The sequence below is a fragment of the Somniosus microcephalus genome, chromosome 5, assembly GCF_052327205.1.
Source record: "Somniosus microcephalus isolate GS21.2 chromosome 5, FLI_Smic_1.0, whole genome shotgun sequence".
NCBI lineage: Eukaryota > Metazoa > Chordata > Chondrichthyes > Squaliformes > Somniosidae > Somniosus > Somniosus microcephalus.
The window spans coordinates 318,521,635-318,542,399 of NC_140991.1; the positions used below are offsets into that span (position 1 = coordinate 318,521,635).

General features: G+C 46.9%; 1 protein-coding gene across 2 annotated transcripts in view; it reads right to left on the reverse strand.

The window, feature by feature from the left end:
• Positions 1-12,265: 12,265 nt before the first annotated feature.
• exosc7 (exosome component 7) overlaps positions 12,266-20,765 on the reverse strand; it is a 50,009-nt gene continuing 41,509 nt past the window's right edge. For both annotated transcript variants that reach the window (XM_085989312.1, XM_085989311.1), the window contains 2 exons: positions 17,233-17,388; positions 12,266-12,417 (listed from right to left, as the gene is read on the reverse strand). In XM_085989312.1, coding sequence (XP_085845438.1) covers positions 12,313-12,417; positions 17,233-17,388 — 261 coding nt within the window. In that variant the 3' untranslated portion in view covers positions 12,266-12,312. The remainder of the gene's footprint in view (positions 12,418-17,232; positions 17,389-20,765) is intronic.

Below are 20,765 nucleotides of genomic sequence, written 5' to 3' on the forward strand. Positions count from 1 at the left end.
TAGGTGTTTCCAAAATTTGGTGGCTCTTTTTTGGATAGTGATTATTAGTGGATATTGGCCTAGTTCTGCCCTGCATGCATTGTTTACGGTTTTCCTTTGAGTCCGGAGGATACTTTTACAGAATTCTGCATGTAGGATCTCAATTGGGTGTTTGTCCCATTTTGCAAATTCTTGTTGTGTTAGCGGTCCCCACACCTCACTGCCATAGAGTGCAATTGGTTCAATTACTGATTTAAAAATTTTGAGCCAAATGCTAATTGGGATTTCTATTTGGATTGATCTTTTTATGGCATAGAAAGCCCTTCTAGCTTTCTCTTTCAGTTCATTCACAGCCAGATGAAAATTTCCCGTAGAGCTGATTTTTATGCCCAAGTATGTGTAGTTAGTGGTTTGTTCGATTTTAGTTGTTCCTAGTGTGAAATTTATTCTGGGTCCCTGATGTCTGGATCTTTGCTGGAACACAAGGACTTTGGTTTTTTGGGGGTTTATTGTCAGGGCCCAGGTCTGACAGGATGACTCCAGCAGATCCAGGTTCTGCTGTAGACCCTCCTTAGTTGGTGACAGCAGAACCAGGTCATCTGCATAGAGGAGGAATTTAACCTTGGATTCATATAGGGTGAGGCCGGGTGCTGTAGATTGTTCAAGTAGTTTTGCCAACTCATTTATGTAAATATTAAAGAGTGTCGGTGAGATGGGCGAGCCCTGCGTCACACCACGCCCCTGTGGGAAGTATTTTGTTTGTTTGTCTCCAATTTTAACTGCACATTTATTGTTTGTATACATTGATTTAATTACATCATATGTTTTTCCCCCTACACCACTTTCAATAAGTTTCAAGAATAGACCGTCGTGCCAGATGGAATCGAAAGCCTTCTGGAAATCTATAAAGCCGGCAAAAATTTTGCTTTTGTTTTGATGAACATGTTTGTCAATTAGGGTCTGTAGGGCTCTGGGTAAAGAAGTTTCTCCTGAATTCCCTATTGGATTTCTTGGTGACTATCTTATATTGATGGCCTCTAGTTATGCTCTTCCCCACAAGTGGAAACATTCTCTCTTAATCCACTCGATCAAAACCTTTCATGATTTTATAGACCTCTATTAGGTCACCCCTCAGCCTTCTTTTTTCAAGAGTAAAGAGACCCAGCCTGTTCATCCTTTCCTGATATGTATACCCTCGCATTTCTGGTATCATCCTTGTAAATCTTCTCTGCACCCTCTCCAGTGCCTCTATATCCTTTTTATAATATTGGAACCAGAACTGCAGGCAGTACTCCAAGTATATTCAAGACAGAGATCGATAGATTTTTGGACTCTCGGGGAATCGAGGGATATGGGGATCGGGCGGGAAAGTGGAGTTGAGGTCGGAGATCAGCCATGATCTTATTGAAGGGAAGGTCTGTGATAGGGTGGAAGGCAGGAGAGATTAAATGTCAAAAGTGAAGATTGTACAAAGCACAAGGAGATGGTAATGGAACAAAAGATGGGTCAAGAGGTGTAAATGGGAATGGCAGAATCCTCAGCAGCTGCCATCCGAACAAATAGGGGCCGAGGTTATTGTCTGAAATTGTTGAACTCGATGTTGAGTCCAGAAGGCTGTAAAGTGCCTAATCGAAAGATGGGCGGCACGGTGGCATAGTGGTTAGCACTGTTTGCCTCACAGCGCCAGGGACCCGGGTTCAAATCCGGCCTCGGGCGACTGTCTGTGTGGAGTTTGCACATTCTCCCTGTGTCTGCGTGGGTTTCCTCCGGGTGTTCCGGTTTCCTCCCACAGTCCAAAGATGTGCGGGTTAGGTTGATTTGGCTATGATAAATTGACCCTTAGTGTTAGGGGATTAAATACGTGGGGTTACGGGGATAGGGTGGGATATGTGTCGGTGCAGGCTCGATGGGCCGAAATGGCCTCTATCTGCACTGTGGGGATTCTGTGATTCTGTGATTCTGTGCTGTTCCTCGAGCTTACGTTGAGCTTCATTGGAACAGTGTAAGAGGCCGAGGACGGAGAGGTCAGAGTGAGAGTGGAGCGGAGAATTAAAGTGACAGGCGACCGGAAGCTCGGAGTCACCCTAACGGACTGAACGGAGGTGTTCCGCAAAGCGGTCACCCAATCTGCGTTTGGTGCCCCCAGTGTAGAAGAGACCGCATCGTGAGCAGCGAATACATTATAATAAATAAGTACAAATAAATCATAACTTGGGGGAAACGCAGAGATTTTCTTCAAAGTGCAATGTAACTTCCCAACCTTCCTGACTTTTAATGGTTTACGTTGGGAATATTCGACCCTTTCAAAACTGCAAGACAAAGAAAAAGAAAGACTTGCATTTCTATAGCGCCTTTCACGACCACCGGACGTCCCAAAGTACTTTACAGCCAATGAAGTACTTTTTGAAGTGTAGTCACTGTTGTAATGTCGGCAACGCGGCAGCCAATTTGCGCACAGCAAGCTCCCACAAACAGCAGTGCGATAATGACCAGATAATCTGTTTTACAGTAATGTTGATTGAAAGAAAGAAAGCATGTCCTTTCCCCTTTAACCAGTTACAGAGCCTATTGAGCAGACACATATCAAACTGCTAGAATCTGACCTAAAATGCCAATGCCGGTCTCGAATCCCTTGAATGGATAACTGGAAATACATACATTAAAAAAAATGTTGCTCCATCAGAACAATGTGGATACCGGTAGTTGGCATTCTACAAGAGTTTCTTCTTTGACAGCACCTCCGAAACGCACGACCTCTACCACCTAGAAGGACAAGGGCAGCAGGCGCATGGGAACACCACCACCTCCAAGTTCCCCTCCAAGTCACACAACATCCCGACTTGGAAATATATCGCTGTTCCTTCATTGTCGCTGGGTCAAAATCCTGGAACTCCCTCCCTAACAGCACTGTGGGAGCACCTTCACCACACGGACTGCAGCGGTTCAAGAAGGCGGCTCACCACCACCTTCTCAAGGGCAACTAGGGATAGAAAGAAAGACTTGCATTTCTATAGCCTTTCACGACCACCGGACGTCTCAAAGCGCTTTACAGACAATGAAGTACTTTTGGCGTGTAGTCACTGTTGTAATGTGGGAAACGCGGCTGCCAATTTGCGCACAGCAAGCTCCCACAAACAGCAATGTGATAATTATAAAGTATGTGTCTATACTTAATGCAATAATGACGAGACAGCTTGGAAGATTCAACGTAGGTCTTTACTTAATACCAACAGGCGGGAAACTGAGGGGAGATCAGTACCCACAGTACTATTTATACCCCTATGGCCAGGAGTGGTACTACGGTATCACTACGCCCTACAAAGTAGTGCTGCCTTGGCCATAGGTTTAAAGTAACATACCTATTACATACACAACATTCCTCCCCTTTTAATTAAAATGTACCCATGCAATTAAGTCAATAGATGCCCCATAACTAGGGCTAATAACATTTGGTAACACAATATACATAACATATTTACATCAAGAGTTGTCTACTTATATATATATAAACAGAAACATGTTATAGATTCAGTCTCTGAGGAGGCCTCCTGTCTCGACTAGGATAACGTCTTTCTCTAGTCGGTCTCGGTGTAGGCGGCGGTACTTCCGTCACCCCTTCATCGCTGGACTCGTCGGTGTCTGATGGCACATCCTGTGCCGTGGAGATCACTGGAGTGCTGAACTCCTCGCAATCCTGAGACCTCTGTAACGACGAGCTGGGCCGTGATTCCGCTGTAACAATGTGCTGAGACGTTTGAGGTAGTGAATCAGTTGGGTTTCTGGACTCCACAAGTTGATCAGCATGTCGTCTGATTATGCCTTCCCTTGTCTCAACTGTGTACATCAAGGGTCCCTGGCGGGCCTTTATCGTACCAGACCGCCACTTTTCATTCCTATAATCACGGGCCAACACTTGCTGCCCCACCTCGAAGCTCCGTGTCTGTCTGTCAGGAGCCCTACGAAATACTCGGTTTTCCACATCTCTCCGAATGTTTGGTCTGAGCAATTCAAGGCGAGACCTTAACCTTCTATTAAAGAACATGACGGCGGGGGCCTGGTTGGTCACCGTATGTGCAGCATTACGGTATGCGAATAGGAAGTTGTCCACCTTGTGTTGTAGTGGCAACCTTTCCTCCCCCATCGCCTTGATGGCCTTTTTAAAAGTCTGCACAAATCGCTCTGCCAGCCCATTTGTAGCCGGATGATATGGTGCGGACGTATAATGTCGCACTCCATTCCTTTTTAGGAATGCTTGAAATTCTTCTGCCACAAATTGTGGCCCATTGTCTGAACAGACTTGCTCGGGCACCCCGTTTCGGGCAAAAATGGTCCTTAAGACTGCGACTGTCTTTTCGGCTGTCGTTGATGACATCTTTATGACCTCCGGCCATTTTGAATGGGCGTCCACTACAATAAGGAACATCGCATCCAGGAAGGGGCCAGCGAAGTCCACGTGGATCCTTTGCCACGGCGTTGAGGGCCACTCCCACGGATGTAGTGGGGCTTGTGGTGGTACGTTCTGTACCATCTGGCACCCTTGGCACGCTTTTGCTACTTCCTCAATGTCCCTGTCAATGCCGGGCCACCAGACGTAGGCTCTGGCGAGGCTTATCATTTTGACACCCCCCAGATGACCTTCGTGTAAGTCCTGCAACACTTTATGTTGTAATTTTTGAGGGACCACCACCCTGGCTCCGCACATCAATGTGCCCCGGCAGGCGGACAACTGGTCCTTCCTTGCCGAAAACGCCGGCAATGATGCGTCACCCTGCGCCAGCCAGCCTTTCACGGTTAATTCGTAAACCCTTGCCAATGTCGGGTCGTTCCGTGTTTCCCGCTCGATACATTGGCTGGTGATGGGCAAGTGTTCCATAACAGCCGTATGATATATTTCCACGGGGTCCTGTACTATCTCTTCGATCTCGGCAGGCAAGGGTAGCCGTGACAGGCCATCCGCATTGCCATGCTGTTTGGTACCCTTATATTCGATAAGGTACTGGTGTGCTCCTAAGAACAGTGACCATCTCTGTAGCCTTTGGGCCGTCATCAGGGGCACCCCTTTTGTTGGATTAAATATCGACATCAACGGTTGATGATCCGTCAGTAGTGTGAAACGTTGCCCATGCAGGTAGTGGTGGAATTTTTTTACACCCCACACCAGACTGAGGGCCTCCCTGTCGATTTGCGCATAGTTTCTTTCGGCTGTAGTTAACGACCTTGAGGCAAATGCTATTGGCCTCTCCGTCCCGTTGGGAAATTTGTGTGACAACACTGCCCCTATACCGTACGGGGAGGCGTCACATGCCAACCTCATTGGCATTTTTGGGTCAAAGTGTGCGAGCACTTCCTTTGATGTAATGAGTTGTTTACCCTTTTTAAAAGCAGCCTCACACGCTTCGTCCCAATTCCAGGAGACTCCCTTTTGCAGCAATGAATTTAGTGGATGTAAAATGGACGATAAGTTCGGGAGGAACTTATGGTAATAGTTTATAAGGCCTAAGAATGATTGTAACTGAGATACATTCTCAGGGGGCGGGGCCTTCACTACTGCCTCGATCTTTTCCGGGGACTTATGCAGGCCTTCCTTATCTATAATGTGACCACAGTATGAGATACGTTCCTGGAAAAACACACATTTCTGCTTGTTCGCCCTGAGTCCGTATTGTTGTAACCGCAGAAGTACTCGCTCCAGGTTAGTGAGGTGGTCGTTATCCGTTTGTCCTGTCACCAGGATGTCATCCAGGTAGCATTGCGTTCCTGGAATGCCCTGTAGGACCTGTTCCATGGTCCTCTGCCATATTGCCGGGGCGGACGCCACACCAAATACCAGGCGATTGTACTGGTACAATCCCTTGTGTGTGTTAATCGTTAGGAGCTTTTTCGAGTCCTGCTCCACCTCCATCTGTAAATACCGTGTGCAGGACTGGGTTAATAGTTATCTTAAAATCCCCGCAAATGCGAACCTTCTTTGGTTCCCCCGGTGTGTTATTTGCAGATTTCTTTATAACTGGGACGATGGGCATGGCCCACTCGCTCCACTCAATCTTTGTAAGGACACCTGCGCTCTCTAAGGCATCCAGTTCTGCTTCCACCGCTGGCCGAATGGCATAAGGCACCGGTCTGGCCTTACAAAACTTGGGGTTTGCGTCTTGAGCAATAGTTATTTTTGCTCTAATGTCCTTTAAGGTCCTCAGCCCTTGTTGGAACACCTCTGGCGTTTTTGCCAATATTTTCGACAGCCTGCTTGTAATGGTTGTATCATCCGTGGTGGTCTCTACTTTTAACTCGTGTATCGACTTCCAGTCGAAATGGATTTTTCTTATCCATTCCCTACCCAAAAGTGGTGGTCCACCGTTTGGTAGGACGTATAAATAAAGTCCTGGCACTTTTCTGCCATTGTATTTAACTGTTACTTGCATTTTTCCCTTCGGGTAAACTTTTTGTCCCGTATATGTTTTAAATTTAATTTCCGTATCCTTTAAGGGAATGCGTTTGAACAGCCTGTTATAATCTTGTTCATTAATTACTGATAGGGCTGAACCCGTGTCCAGCTCCATATTAACTTCGACGCCTGCTACCTTCATTTTAACCCACATTGTGCTGTGGTCCTCCGTTTTGTCTACACCATATAACTTGAGACATCCCAGACCTTTAGGCTCTGCTTTTGTGCCTTCCTGTGACTCGTCTGAGCTACTGTCAGACATCTTATGTATTTTTGTCCTTGCCTTGGTACTGCTCGGATTGCCCCCACGATTGGGTTTCGTACCAGACCGACAAACTTTCGCTATATGCCCCTTTTTTCCACACTGCCGGCATATTTTATCACGAAACCAACAATTACTTTGGTCGTGGGTGGTTTTGCCACAACGGTAGCATTTACCTTTGTGAAATGTCACCTCATGGGTGTCATAGCCGGTTGTGTTTTGTCGTATTTGAGCAGCACCTTGTGCTGCTGCTTCGTGGGGCGATGCTATTTCAATCGCCTGATTTAGGCTGAGCTGTTTCTTGGCAACCGTTTACGGGTATTCTCATTTAACATGCCACAGACAAATCTGTCTCTGATCGCGTCCGCCAATATGGCTCCAAACTGGCAATGTTTGGACAACCTTCTGAGCTCAGCTAAATAGGCTGCCTGCGACTCATCATTCCTTTGGTCGCGTCTGTAGAAGCGGTACCTTTCCGCTATAAATGGTGGCTTAGGGTTTAAATGTTCCCTTAACGTATCAACAATTTCGGCGTACGTTTTGTCTGCTGGCTTTTCTGGAGTAAGAAGATTCCTCAGCAGACCGTATGTTTTTGCCCCCATAAAATTTAATAAGGTTGCTACCTTTTGGTCATCTTCCACCTTGTTTACTATGCAATAAAGTTCATGCCTTTCGATATAGGCATCCCACTCTTCTGTGTCCTCAACAAATGCTGACAAACAACCTTCTTTAGCCATTTTAAACTTTTGAAGAGAAAAAAAAACTTTCCCCGCTTTCTCCACTAGATGGCGTTTTTCCCACCTTTTCTCCCTCTGCTGTCAACGACCTCTCTCCAGCGTCGTTATTTTTGGCCCTTGCAGCTCCCGTTATTGCCACCGCCGCTATTAACAACGACCTTCCCCTCTCGTGGCCCGCTAGTCCTTGTGGCTCCGTTTGTTCCCCAGATCGCCTGCCCGTTCTGGCCTTTGCAGCTCCCGTTCCCCGGGAAGGATTTCAGTTTCCCTGGCCCTGGGTGGACTTTTGCCCCGTGGCTGGAGCGCCCGTTCAGCCTCTTCTCTCAGCTCCCGCAGCCTCCACTGGAAACCTCTCTCGCTCCGTTGCTGCCGCTCCTCCCGAACCCGGAGTGCTGGGCAGCCTCCTTCGGTCGACGCTGGACTCTGCAGGCTGGCTGGTAAGAAGCCTCTCTCCTTCTCTCTCCGTACTGCTACCGTTCCTTTGTTGCACCGTGTACTGGTGAGTTCGAACCTTACTCGTCGCCAGTATAAAGTATGTGTCTATATTTAATGCAATAATGACGAGACAGCTTGGAAGATTCAACGTAGGTCTTTACTTAATACCAACAGGCAGGAAACTGAGGGGAGATCAGTACCCACAGTACTATTTATACCCCTATGGCCAGGAGTGGTACTACGGTATCACAACGCCCTACAAAGTAGTGCTGCCCTGGCCATAGGTTTAAAGTAACATACCTATTACATACACAACAATAATGACCAGATAATCTGTTTTAGTGATGTTGATTGAGGGATAAATATTGGCCCCAGGACACCGGGGAGAACTCCCCTGCTCTTCGTCGAAATAGTGCCGTGGGATCTTTTACGTCCACCTGAGAGCAGACGGGGCCTCGGTTTAAAGTCTCATCCAAAAGACAGCACCTCTGACAGTGCAGCGCTCCCTCAGTACTGTACTGGAGTGTCAGCCTAGCTTTGTGTGCTCAAGTCCCTGGAGTGGACCTGAACCCACAACCTTCTGACTCAGAGGCGAGGGTGCTGCCCACTGAGCCACAGCTGACACTAGGCAATGAATGCCGGCCTTGCCAGCGGCGCCCACATCCCACGAATGAATTAAAAAATCAGCGGCAAAGCTCAAAGGGTCAGTAATGTTTTGGGACTTTTACCTGCAAGAGGATTTGTTTTAACTTATGTTATATTGCTACAAAGTTAGATTCCGCTCACAAATGGTTAACTCCCAGGAGTATGCAGAATGTATTGGCTCTAACATCAAGATATTAATGTGGTGGGTCTTGGTGATTTGAGGTGTTAATGCACTACCCAAAGTGAGATGGGAGAAGCATAAACTTGTTTATTTGTGCATGTTGTTGCAGTGTTTAAATAATAGGAAGACCAGAGGGGTCCACGAGGTAAAATGGTTGCTCCATCAAGATGCATTTGTAGTCAAAAATACTCTCCTTCATTCTCAGTTGATGTGGATGGAATGCCTATTAATGCAATCAGAAAGGTTTTTGTTCACAGTCTTAGGGAGGAGAGAAATCTCTCTTGTTCTCCCTGAAATAGAGATGCAAAGCTGGGCACATGAATATGCACAGCTTGTAACAGAGGACAATATAGCCAGTTAGCTAGGGATTAGCTTGAAAGTGAGTTTTTGCCTTTAACAGCAGCAGAATTGTGCTTTTGTAAGTACTGGTAGGAAATTGATGAAGCCATGTTCTGTTCACTCACGTACTTTATGCACAATAAAACCAGTTTGTTGCTTTACAATTGCGCCGTGTCTTACAAGGTGCTCTTCAGTCTGCCTTCCATAAAACAGGTAAATGCTCGTGGTGGCATGTGTCCACGTGTAAAGTTAAAGCACATGGGATTGGGGGTAAGGTACTGACTTGGATAGAGAACTGGTTGGCAGACAGGAAGCAAAGAGTTGGAATAAACGGGTCATTTTCCGAGTGGCAGGCAGTGACTAGTGGGGTACCGCAGGGATCGGTGCTTGGACTCCAGCTATTCACAATATATATTAATGATCTAGATGAGGGAACTAGATGTAATATCTCCAAGTTTGCAGACGACACAAAGCTGGGTGGACGTGTGTGCCGTGAGGAGGATGCCGAGAAACTCCAGTATGATTTGGACAGGTTGGGTGATTGGGCAGACGCATGGCAGATGCAGTATAATGTGGATAAATGCAAGGTTATCCACTTTGGTGGCAAAAACAGGAAGGCAGATTATTATCTGAACAGCAATAGATTGGGAGAAGGGAAAGTGCAACGAGACCTGGGTGTACTTGTGCACCAGTCGCTGAAGGTGAGCATGCAGGTGCAGCAGGCGGTTAAGAAGGCAAATGGTATGTTGGCCTTCATAGCAAGAGGGTTTGAGTACAGTAACAAGGATGTCTTGCTGCAGTTGTACAGGGCCTTGGTGAGACCACACCTCGAGTAATGTGTGCAGTTTTGGTCGCCTTATCTGAGGAAGGATGTTCTTGCCATGGGGAGAGTGCAGCGAAGATTCACCAGACTGATACCTGGGATGGCAGGAATGACGTATGAGGAGAGATTGGGTCGATTGGGCTTATATTCGCTGGAGTTTAGAAAAATGAGAGGGTATCTCATTGAAACTTATAAAATTCTAACAGGACTAGATGCAGGAAGGATGTTCCCGATGGCGGAGGAGTCCAGAACCAGGGGTCACAGTCTAAAGTTAAGGGGTAAGCCATTTAGGACTGAGATGGAGGAATTTCTTCACCCAGAGAGTGGTGAACCTGTGGCATTCTCTACCACAAAAGGCAGTTAAGGCCAATTCATTAAATATATTCAAGAAGGAGTTAGATATATTTCTTAAGGCTAAAGGGATCAAGGGATATGGGGAGAAAGCAGGGACAGGGTACTAAATTTAGATGATCAGCCATGATCTCATTAAATGGCAGAGCAGGCACGAGGGCTGAATGGCCTACTCCTGCTCCTATCTTCTATGTTTCTATATTACAGTAGCCAATAAACACAAAGGTTCCGTGTTACAAGCCCTCGGTCATGCTATTGCTTAACTAGACACTGGGTAATAAAGGTGCATTCCAGATAGTAAGGTGCACAAGGTCCACTTATGAGTGCCCGTGCAAACCTGTTGAAATTTGTAAGAGGGTCAATGGAAATATACTGCAACATGAACACAAGAATTAGGAGCAGGAGTCAGCCGTCTGGCCCCTCGAGCCTGCTCCGCCATTCAATAAGATCATGGCTGATCTTTGACCTCAACTCCACTTTCCTGCATTATCCTCATATCCCTTGATTCCCTTAATATCCAAAAATCTATCGATCTCTTTCTTGAATATACTCAACGACTGAGCCTCCACAGCCCACTGGGGCAGAGAATTCCAAAGATTCACCACCCTCCGAGTGAAGAAATTCCTCCTCATCTCAGTCCTAAATGGCCGACCCCTTATTCGGAGACTGTGACCCCTGGTTCTAGACTCTCCAGCCAGGGGAAACAGCCTCTCAGCATCTACCCGGTCAAGCCTTGTAAGAACTTTATGTTTCAATGAGATCACCTCTCATTCTTCGAAACTCTAATAATAAATTTGGCATAATTTGGCTCTTGATATTAGAGTGTTGGACGGTCCAGAAGGCCAATCTTCATATGGCACTCTACACACACATCAGACGTAGCTTTCATTACACAAAGAATGTCCTTATTGGATGCTACGATGGAGGGTAAGCAGGCCCACTATAGTCGGGAAGATGAGTTTGGTGTAGGGTTGGGCAGGGAGTGGAGAATGCCAGTTGGGGGCCCAAGAAGAATAAGGTCTGGTTTGGGATGCTTAAATGCAGAAATTAGAGGCAGGGAAAAATATATCGTGGCTAGCGAAACACTGGACTGCTAATTGTTTTTGAAAAATAAGTCATTGAGTTGGGGATTCTACCACTGGCCTCAATGTCCCCACACAAGGGAAGAGAGAAACTGTACCCGTACACTTCATTGGATAGAAGGTCAAAAAACACTGAGATTGAGTGGCATAGTGGATTAGAACGCTGTCCTTTCAACCCAAGGACCCGCTTGAAGAACCTAACACAGACCATCAGTTACAGAAGAATTCTGTGAGTTTCGGGAGTTTCAACCCAGGCTTGAGTGGGAGTGACTCCAAAGCCCCAAAATACCTTGAAGATGCAGAAACTGGCACTGCCAGTTGTGCTCGCAGGGTCAAGGATGAGGAGTGTGGGAAGAAATGCCACGGTGTTGTGAGCGAGTGAGTGCTCTTGTGAGGTTCGTTTTAAGGCAATCAGTCTGACCTCCTGTTTCGCAAGCAAGTTGTCCTGTTTTGTAAACTTGGCTCCGAATTACTGTATGGAATGAATACGATTTCCCATTTGTTCCGCATATAATTTATTGCAGGGCAAGTCATAATGGCACAGGAGGCCATTCGGCCCATCGAGTCCGTGCCGGCTCTCTGTAGAGCAAATCCAGTCAGTCCCATTCCCCCGCTCTATCCCCGTAGCCCTGCAAGTTTATTTCCCTCAAGTGCCTATCCAGTCTCCCCTTGAAAACATTGAGTGTCTCCGCTTCCACCACTTCCGTCGGCAGCGAGTTCCAGGTCCTCGCCACTCGCTGCGTAAAAAAGGTTTTTCCTCACATCCCCCCTGTATCTCTTGCCCGAAACCTTAAATCTGTGGCCCCTAATCCTTGTACCATCAACTAGTGGGAACAGCCTTTCCCCGTCTAGCCTATCCAAACCCGTCATAATCGTGTACACCTCGATCAAATCACCCCTCAACCTCCTTTGCTCTAATGAAAACAAATCCAGCTTCTCTATATATAAACTTCATGTTAAATACTGTAAATTCGCAAGCAACAGATACAGCATTTTTAAACAAATCTTTATTGAAAAAAAAGTATTCACAGTGCAAATGTCAACCAAGAAATCCAACTTTTTGTCGTTTCTTTCCTAAACTTTCTTCTTTCTCCAAAGCGGTCTGTAATGCTTTATGCAAATCTTTTCCGACTCGTTTTCCTGCCTGACCACAGAGAGAAAGAGAAAAAAAGGGTTAACTTCATCCTGGAAGAGGGGTTTTTTGGAATTCAGGAGTAATTTTCCCGAGTGGTGTTGGCGGTTCCCCGCCCCCTGGGCCTACATGGAAAACTACTCCCTTAATCCTAATCGGGTATTAAACACAACTGCAAATCTCAGATTAGAAAATCTGATCGTTTTACCATTTTCAAAGATGGAGAGGGTGGGCAGGCAACACCTTTTCTGATCTATAAATACCGAGACAAGTGGCACTCGTGAACTAGGAGATGTTCAAGAGGGGCTTGGATTAATTTATCTTCCCAACATTTTCTCCCTCTTTGCCCCCTCCCCCCCACACACACACATTTTCCAGGCCGAGGGTTCACGATATAGGGAAGGACGGGCATAAAACAAAAATGTAATTCCAGGGATAAACTTGCATTCTGGTATCACTGCTTGCTACTGTCTCTTGCACAACAATAACTTGCATTTATATAGTGCCTTTAACATAGTAGAATATCCCAAGGCGCTTCACAGGAGCGATTAATCAAACAAAATTTGACACCGAGCCACATAAAGAGATATTAGGACAGATGACCAAAAACTTAGCGGGGACGTGGCACACGTCTATTTTTGCTTGTACTGTATGTTTGTTTCAGCTTGGACTCGCCCATTTCAGGTTGTAGTGGGTTTTCGAATCTCACTAGTTCAGGTCCCATGAGTTTCTGATTCTGGGTCAAAGTAACAGGATTGTGCAAGTTCGGGTGACCGTGCAGGCACACGTGCATAGAAGCTGGTAAAGATGCACGATTGGGGTGAATTTCAATCACAGGACATAACATTTAGAAATTTTATATCAAAAAGAGAAAGCAAAGTCACATAAGAAGATATTAGGGCAGGTGACCAAAAGCTTGGTCAAAGAGGGAGGTTTTAAGGAGCGTCTTAAAGGAGGAGAGAGAGGCGGAGAGATTTAGGGAGGGAATTCCAGAGCTTAGGGCCGAGGCAGCTGAAGGCACGGCCGCCAATGGTGGAGCGATTATAATCAGGGATGTGCAAGAGGCCAGAATTAGAGGAGCGCCGATATCTCGGGGGGGGGGGGGGGGGGGTGGGGGGAAGGAAGGGAAGTGGCAGAGGCAGCTGAACGAATGGTCTCAATCTTAGAGACAAAGAAGTCCATGAGCTCCTCGCACTTGTTGGAGGTGAGGGAAGAGTTGTTCTTGGGTGCCTCTTAATAGTTGGCCCCAAGCACCTTTGCTAAAGCTCGTGGAGGAAGATTGTGAAGGAAAAAAAGGGAGGGATTCCATGCCCTTATTACCTCTAGACTTGACTATTCCGACACACTCCTGGCCGGCCTCCCACATTCTACCCTCCGTAAACTTGGGTCATCCAAAACTCGGCTGCCCGTGTCCTAACTCGCACCAAGTCCCGTTCACCCATCACCCCCTGTGCTCGTTGACCTACTTTGGCTCCCGGTTGAGCAACGCCTCGATTTCAAAATTCTCATCCTTGTTTTCAAATCCCTTCATGGCCTCCTCGCTCCCTCCCTATCTCTGTAATCTCCTCCAGCCCAGCAATCACCGGCCCCCCACCACGAGATATCTGTAATCCTCTAATTCTGCCCTCTTGAGCATCCCTGATTTTAATTGCGCAACCATTGGCGGCCATGCATTCAGCTACCTGGGCCCCAAGCTCTGGAATTCCCTCCCTAAACCTTTCCACCTCTCTCTCCTCCTTTAAGACGGCTCATTAAAACCGACCTCTTTGACCAAGCTTTTGGTCACCTGTCCTAATTTCTCCTTGTGTGGCTCAGTGTCAAACGTTTTCGTCTTATAACACGCCTGTGAAACACCTTGGGACGTTTTGCTACTTTAAAGGCGCTATATAAATACAAGTTGTTGTTCAGATTTCTTCCCTCCACCCATAAATGCCATGTGGCCTTCATTCAGTACTTCTTCACAGAAGTGTGGCTGGGATCCAGAACTCAGCAAACTGACCCTGCAGTGCACCATTCTATGAAACTAGATACTGGCACTCCAAAACACTGCGCCACCCCGCCACTGTGCTCGCCCCAGTTGGGCGAGTTTGTAACTGAGATTGCAGGTGGTACATTATGAAGAAGGCAGTTCCAAGTTGGGGGGGAGCAGAGGAGATCTGGCGTTGGCTAACCTACCCCGCTCAAAATGATGCCGCCAGCCACATAATGTATTGGAGAAATATCAAGGAACAGAGACTCCATGCTTGACAGTGCACATAGTACAAACTTAAAAAAAATTCATTTATGGGATGTGGGCGTCGCTGGCAAAGCCAGCATTTATTGCCCATCCCTAGTTGCCCTCGAGAAGGTGGTGGCGAGCCGCCTTCTTGAACCGCTGCAGTCCGTGTGGTGAAGGTGCTCCCACAGTGCTGTTAGGGAGGGAGTTCCAGGATTTTGACCCAGCGACGATGAAGGAACGGCCGATATATTTCCAAGTCAGGATGGTGTGTGACTTGGAGGGGAGCTTGGAGGTGGTGGTGTTCCCATGCGCCTGCTGCCCTTGTCCTTCTAGGTGGAAGAGGTCACAGGTTTGGGAGGTGCTGCCGAAGAAGCCTTGGCGAGTTGTTGCAGTGCATCTTGTAGATGGTACACACTGCAGCCACGGTGCGCCGGTGGTGGAGGGAGAGAATGTTTAAGGTGGTGAATGGGGTGCCAATCAAGCGGGCTGCTTTGTCCTGGATGGTGTCGAGCTTCTTGAGTGTTGTTGGAGCTGCACTCATCCAGGCAAGTGGAGAGTATTCCATCACACTCCTTACTTGTGCCTTGCAGATGGTGGAAAGGCTTTGGGGAGTCAGGATTTTTATATTTCCCTCCAACTCGCCCGCCCTGATGAGCTCCCCTTGCAGCTCCTTCTCTCTGCGTGATGCCCTCTCCTGACCTTCCCCTCACCACAACCATAAGTTCCTGCCGACAAAGAGCCTTGGCTTTACCAGCCTCTACCAGCAGTGTATTTAAATTGCATATAGCTGGAAGTATGTCTTTACAGGTAGTGTGTGAACTAAAATGTAATATAATTAGAAGGCAATAACATTTTGTTAGTGACAGTTCAGCTTATCGATGTTCAATAGAGTGTAGGTGGGTGCGAGTTGGAGCTCAGCAGAATAACGGAGTGGAATTAAGGAGATCGGCAATCCACACTTTCCATTTCCTTTTACCGAGGACAGCTCGACAATAAAAACATGCTGTTGCTCACAATTCAAATTCACAGGCAGCCCCGATCAGGGAGGTTAAAGGCTGCTACTCTGACAGTGGGATATTTTAAACTCTGCGGGTTGTTATGATTTCGAGGGCCGAAATACGGCGACGTCGTGCAATTTTAATCTGCGAATTATGCGGGGAAACCCAATTTTATTCGCATCCAGAATCGTGCGTCCAAACCAAAGCGAGAGTGAAAAGACGGTTGCAGTTTCTGGAAACACAAGCTGGCAGATTGAGAATTCATTTCAGAACTGTGCAAACACAACAGCTGGAAGCCTGCATCTGGAGAGCGGGGTGACAAACCACCACCGGTGAGGTAGGCGGAGGCGGGAGAAAGCATCTTTTCCCCATTATGGTACTGCTGCCATCAGTCATTCAGTGACCAGGTGACCAAGGGCGATCCAGCATTGCCAACAGTATTGTGTTTTTATCAAATTATGCCCTATTTCTAATTCACCACGAAAGATCTGAAATGTGTTAACGTGAAACAGGTAAGCAACATCTCACTTCTTCGGAAGTCTGAAACATTCCCACTGGGTGGAGACAACACTAGGGACTCACTTGAGGAGGGGGAGCAATAGCAAAGGGGGTTATATTTCCAGTTAATGCAATCAACCGTGCAAAGAAACCAGCAGCCACGTACAACAAATGCTTAGCTGATGGGGGTTCATTAGACGGCAGATTGGTTGTAGCTGCAGATTTCAGTCAGTCAGCCTGGTGAGGTAATAAATCAGTAAACTGATAGGCTGCAGTATTGGCGGGACACCTGGGTTTTAGCTCCCAAGAACGGCAAAATGAAAGCGAGCTCCTGCCTCAGAGGGAGAGTAAGAAAGCGCGCGCGTGTCCACCCATACCGCTCCTGCACACCTCTTAGCAACCACTTGGAGCAGACGCAGTGGGTGGCTTGATCAGCCCTTCAGTTAGGGAATTTATTTATTTATTTTATTCAGGCATCGCTGGCAAGGCCAGTATTTATTGCCCATCCCTAATCGCCCTCGAGATGTGCCGCCTTCTTGACAACTGAGTGTCTCGCTCGGCCATTTCAGAGGGCAGTTAACAGTCAACCACATTGCCATGGGGCTGGAGTCGCATAGAGGTCAGACCGGGTAAGCTCAGCAAATTTTCTTCCCTAAAGGACATTAAGTGAACCAGATGGGTTTTTACAACAATCGTTACTGATACTAGCTTTTTATTCCAGGTTTATTTAATTAACTGAATTTAAATTCCCCCAGCTGCCGTGGTGGGATTTGAACCCCCGTCTCCGGATCATTAACCCAGGCCTCTGGATTACTAGCCCAGTAACAGGACCACTGTGCTACCGTACCCGGTAATGGTGAATGATAACAGGGGTGATTGCTTTTGTACTTGTTCACATACCAAACTCAGTCAGTCAATTGCAATCATCAGATTGGATAGCATGATTTCATTGGCCAATTCACCGGTTTGGCTTGTACAGCAACTGCATTGAAAGCCCAAGACAATATACAAAGGCGAAAGATAAAAAGGTGATCGCCACACGATCGAGGTGAATTGCAACAGAGGCAACCCAACCATTCAATAACCTGTGCCTTTAAAGGCATCAATTCATACCTCTAACATTTCAAAGACGCTGGCTGGGTCCAAACTGCCTCCTCCCACTTTCCTGAAGCAAGTCATGGTCCCTTTGCTGGTGACAGAGACCAACAGACTGGCCATACAGCAAGCTTCCTCCTGCGAGGTGGCATCTACCACGTGCCTGTGACCGATCTGTGAAAGACAAGCAGCAACATCAGTAACGCATGTAACGAGATGCCGAGAGGCTGGTTCCCCCTGACTGGAGAGTCTAGAACCAGGGGTCACAGTCTCAGGATAAGGGGTCGGCCATTTAGGACTGAGATGAGGAGGAATTTCTTCACTCAGAGGGTGGTGAATCTTTGGAATTCTCTGCCCCAGAGGGCTGTGGATGCTGAATCGTTGAGTATATTCAAGGCTGAGATCGATAGATTTTTGGACTCTAGGGGAATCGAGGGATATGGGGATCGGGCGGGAAAGTGGAGTTGAGGTCGAAGATCAGCCATGATCTTATTGAATGGCGGAGCAGGCTCGAGGGGCCGAATGGCCGACTCCTGCTCCTAATTCGTATGTTCTTACGTTTCAAAAAGCCAGGTGCTACAGAGGCAGTTATTTCATTTAGGGATGGAAGACATAACAGACATTATGCAAATCTATTTTGAAAGTTTGAGGGGGTTTTAACTACATTCATAAATATAAAAACTATCTTCATGGGCTCCCTGCAGCGTTGCATTCAGTGCAGTTTGGGATGGATGGATCAGTGAACATCAACAAGCTATTTAAAAAAAAAAACTACTGCAAAGCAGGTTGCTTGCAGCTGGAAATCACAAGAGACTCCAAGCTCAGGGACCGGGAACACGAATTGGGTGGAGCAGAATCGAAGCAGAAAGACTTTCCACTGGCGGTCTTGGAAGGGCCCTGGGGCAGGTCAGGAAAGAGCTAAACAACCTATTCTCTGCAGGTCCATTATATCACGACAAACTGCTACAGGCAAGGGGGTCAAACTATACATCCTGCACAAAATAGAATCACTTCATCAATCGTAAAACTGGATGACCAAATCACCAGTGACCTCATTGAGATAAAGCACAGTGAGTGTCAGCCGTGACTCAGTGGGCAGCACCCTCGCCTCTGAGTCAGAAGGTCATGGGTTCAAGTCCCACTCCAGAGACTTGAGCACAAAATCTAGGCTGACACTCCAGTACAGGGCTGAGGGAGTGCTGCACTGTCGGAGGGGCCGTCTTTCGGATAAGACATTTAACCCTACCTGTTCCCCATAATAGCTTGAAAATTTCGATCCCATAACCTTCTAAATTCTAAGGAATACAACCCTAGTTTGCGTAATAACAACAGAAAATGCTGGAAAAACTCAGCAGGTCAGGCAACATCCATGGAGAGAAATTAGAATCGATGTTTCGGGTCGAAACCCTTTTTCAAAACTGGAAAGGAAATGAAATAGATCGAAAGGCAGGGCTGGGAGAGAACAAAAGAAGTGAAGAGACATTAAGAGGTATTCAAAACCAGACGAGATGGTGATCGGACTAGTGGAGACAAAAGACGGCTCAGATTAGGTGTGAAATGTTCTGGCAGAGAGAGAGACAGCTGCCATGTGGGAGAGAGAAAAAAAAGGAAGTGGGGGGGGGGGGAAACCACGATTTCCAGCATCTGCAGTATTTTGCTATCGTCCTAGTTTGTGTAATCTCTCCTCGTAACTTAACCCTTGGAGTCCGGGTATCATTCTGGTAAACCTACGCTGCACTCCCTCCAAGGCCAATATATCCTTCCTAAGGTGTGGTGCCCAGAACTGCTCCCAGTGCTCCAGGTGTGGTCTAACCAGGATTTTGTACAGCTGCAGCATAGCTTCTACCCCCTTGTATTCTAGTCCTCTAGATATAAAGGCCAGCATCCCATTAATCTTTTTGATTATTCTCTGTACCTGTTTAATGATCTATGTACCTAGACCGCCAAGTCTCTTTGGACCTCCATTGTTTTAGAAAGTACCCTGTTCTATCATTTTTAGGTCCAAAGTGGATGACCTCACATTTGCCTACATTGAAATCCATTTGCCACAGTTTTGCCCATTCACTTAATCGATATAGAAACATAGAAGATAGGAGCAGGAGTAGGCCATTCGGCCCCTCGAGCCTGCTCCGCCATTCAATGCGATCATGGCTGATCATCCAAATTCAGTAACCTGTCCCTGCTTTCTCCCCATACCCCCTTGATCCCTTTAGCCTTAAGAAATATATCCAACTCCTTCTTGAATATATTTAATGAATTGACCTCAACTGCCTTCTGTGGTAGAGAATTCCACAGGTTCACCACTCTCTGGGTGAAGAAATTCCTCCTCATCTCAGTCCTAAATGGCTTACCCCTTATCCTTAGACTGTGACCCCTGGTTCTGGACTCCCCCGCCATCGGGAACATTCTTCCTGCATCTAGTCTGTCCAGTCCTGTTAGAATTTTATAAGTTTCGATGAGATCCCCTCTCATTCTTCTAAACTCCAGCGAGTATAAGCCCAACCGACCCAATCTCTCCTCATATGTCATTCCGGCCATCCCAGAGATCCCTTTGTAATTTTATGCTTTCATCTACAATGCCACCTATCTTTGTGTCATCGGCCAATTTGGATAAATGACTTTCTATGCCATTGTCTAAGTCGTTAATAAATACTATGAATAGTTGAGGCCCCAACACAGATCCCTGCGGGACACCACTAGTCACATCTTGAGTACCTGCCCATTATCCCTACTGCCTGTCTCCTGCCGCTCAGCCAATTTCCTAACCAGGTCAATAATTTGCCCTTAATTCCGTGGGTTAACAGTCTCTTATGTGGGACTTTATCAAATGCCTTCTGGAAGTCCATATAAATAACATCCATAGACATTCCCCAGTCCACTACTTTAGTCACCTCCTCAAAAAATTCAATCAGGTTTTTGTCAGGCATGACCTACCTTTCACAAATCCATGCTGGCTCTCTCTGATCAACTGAAAATTTGCGAGGTGTTCAGTCACCCTATCCTTAATTATAGACTCTGGCAACAGATTCCCTTCTCCCTCGTGTGTTTATCTAGCTTCCCACTTAAATGCATTTATGCTATTCGCCTCAACTACTTCCTGTGGTAGAATTTCCACATTCTCACCCTTCTCTGGGTAAAGAAGTTTCTCCTGAATTCCCTATTGGCTTTATTAGTGACTATATTTATGGCCCCTAGTTCTAGTCTCCCTGCAAGGGGAAACATCTTCTCCACGACTACCCTATCAATCCTTAGATGAGGTTGGAGTCATTCCCAATAGTGGGGCTGGGATTTGCAGATGGGGAGCGAGACACTGCATTAGGCTGAGGCAGCAGGAGGTCTATACTGGGCTTGAGCGGTGCGCTGGAGCCTGTCTCTTCAGCTAGCCCTGGGGTCATTCTGGTTGTCTTCAGCTAGAGATCCTATTAGTGCAAAGAGGAGGATGGATGGAGGAAACCTCAGCTCGGTACCATGAAGGGAAATGCATCTGTGATTTACATAGAGTGTACAACACAGAAACAGGCCATTCGGCCCAACTGGTCAATGCCGCACGA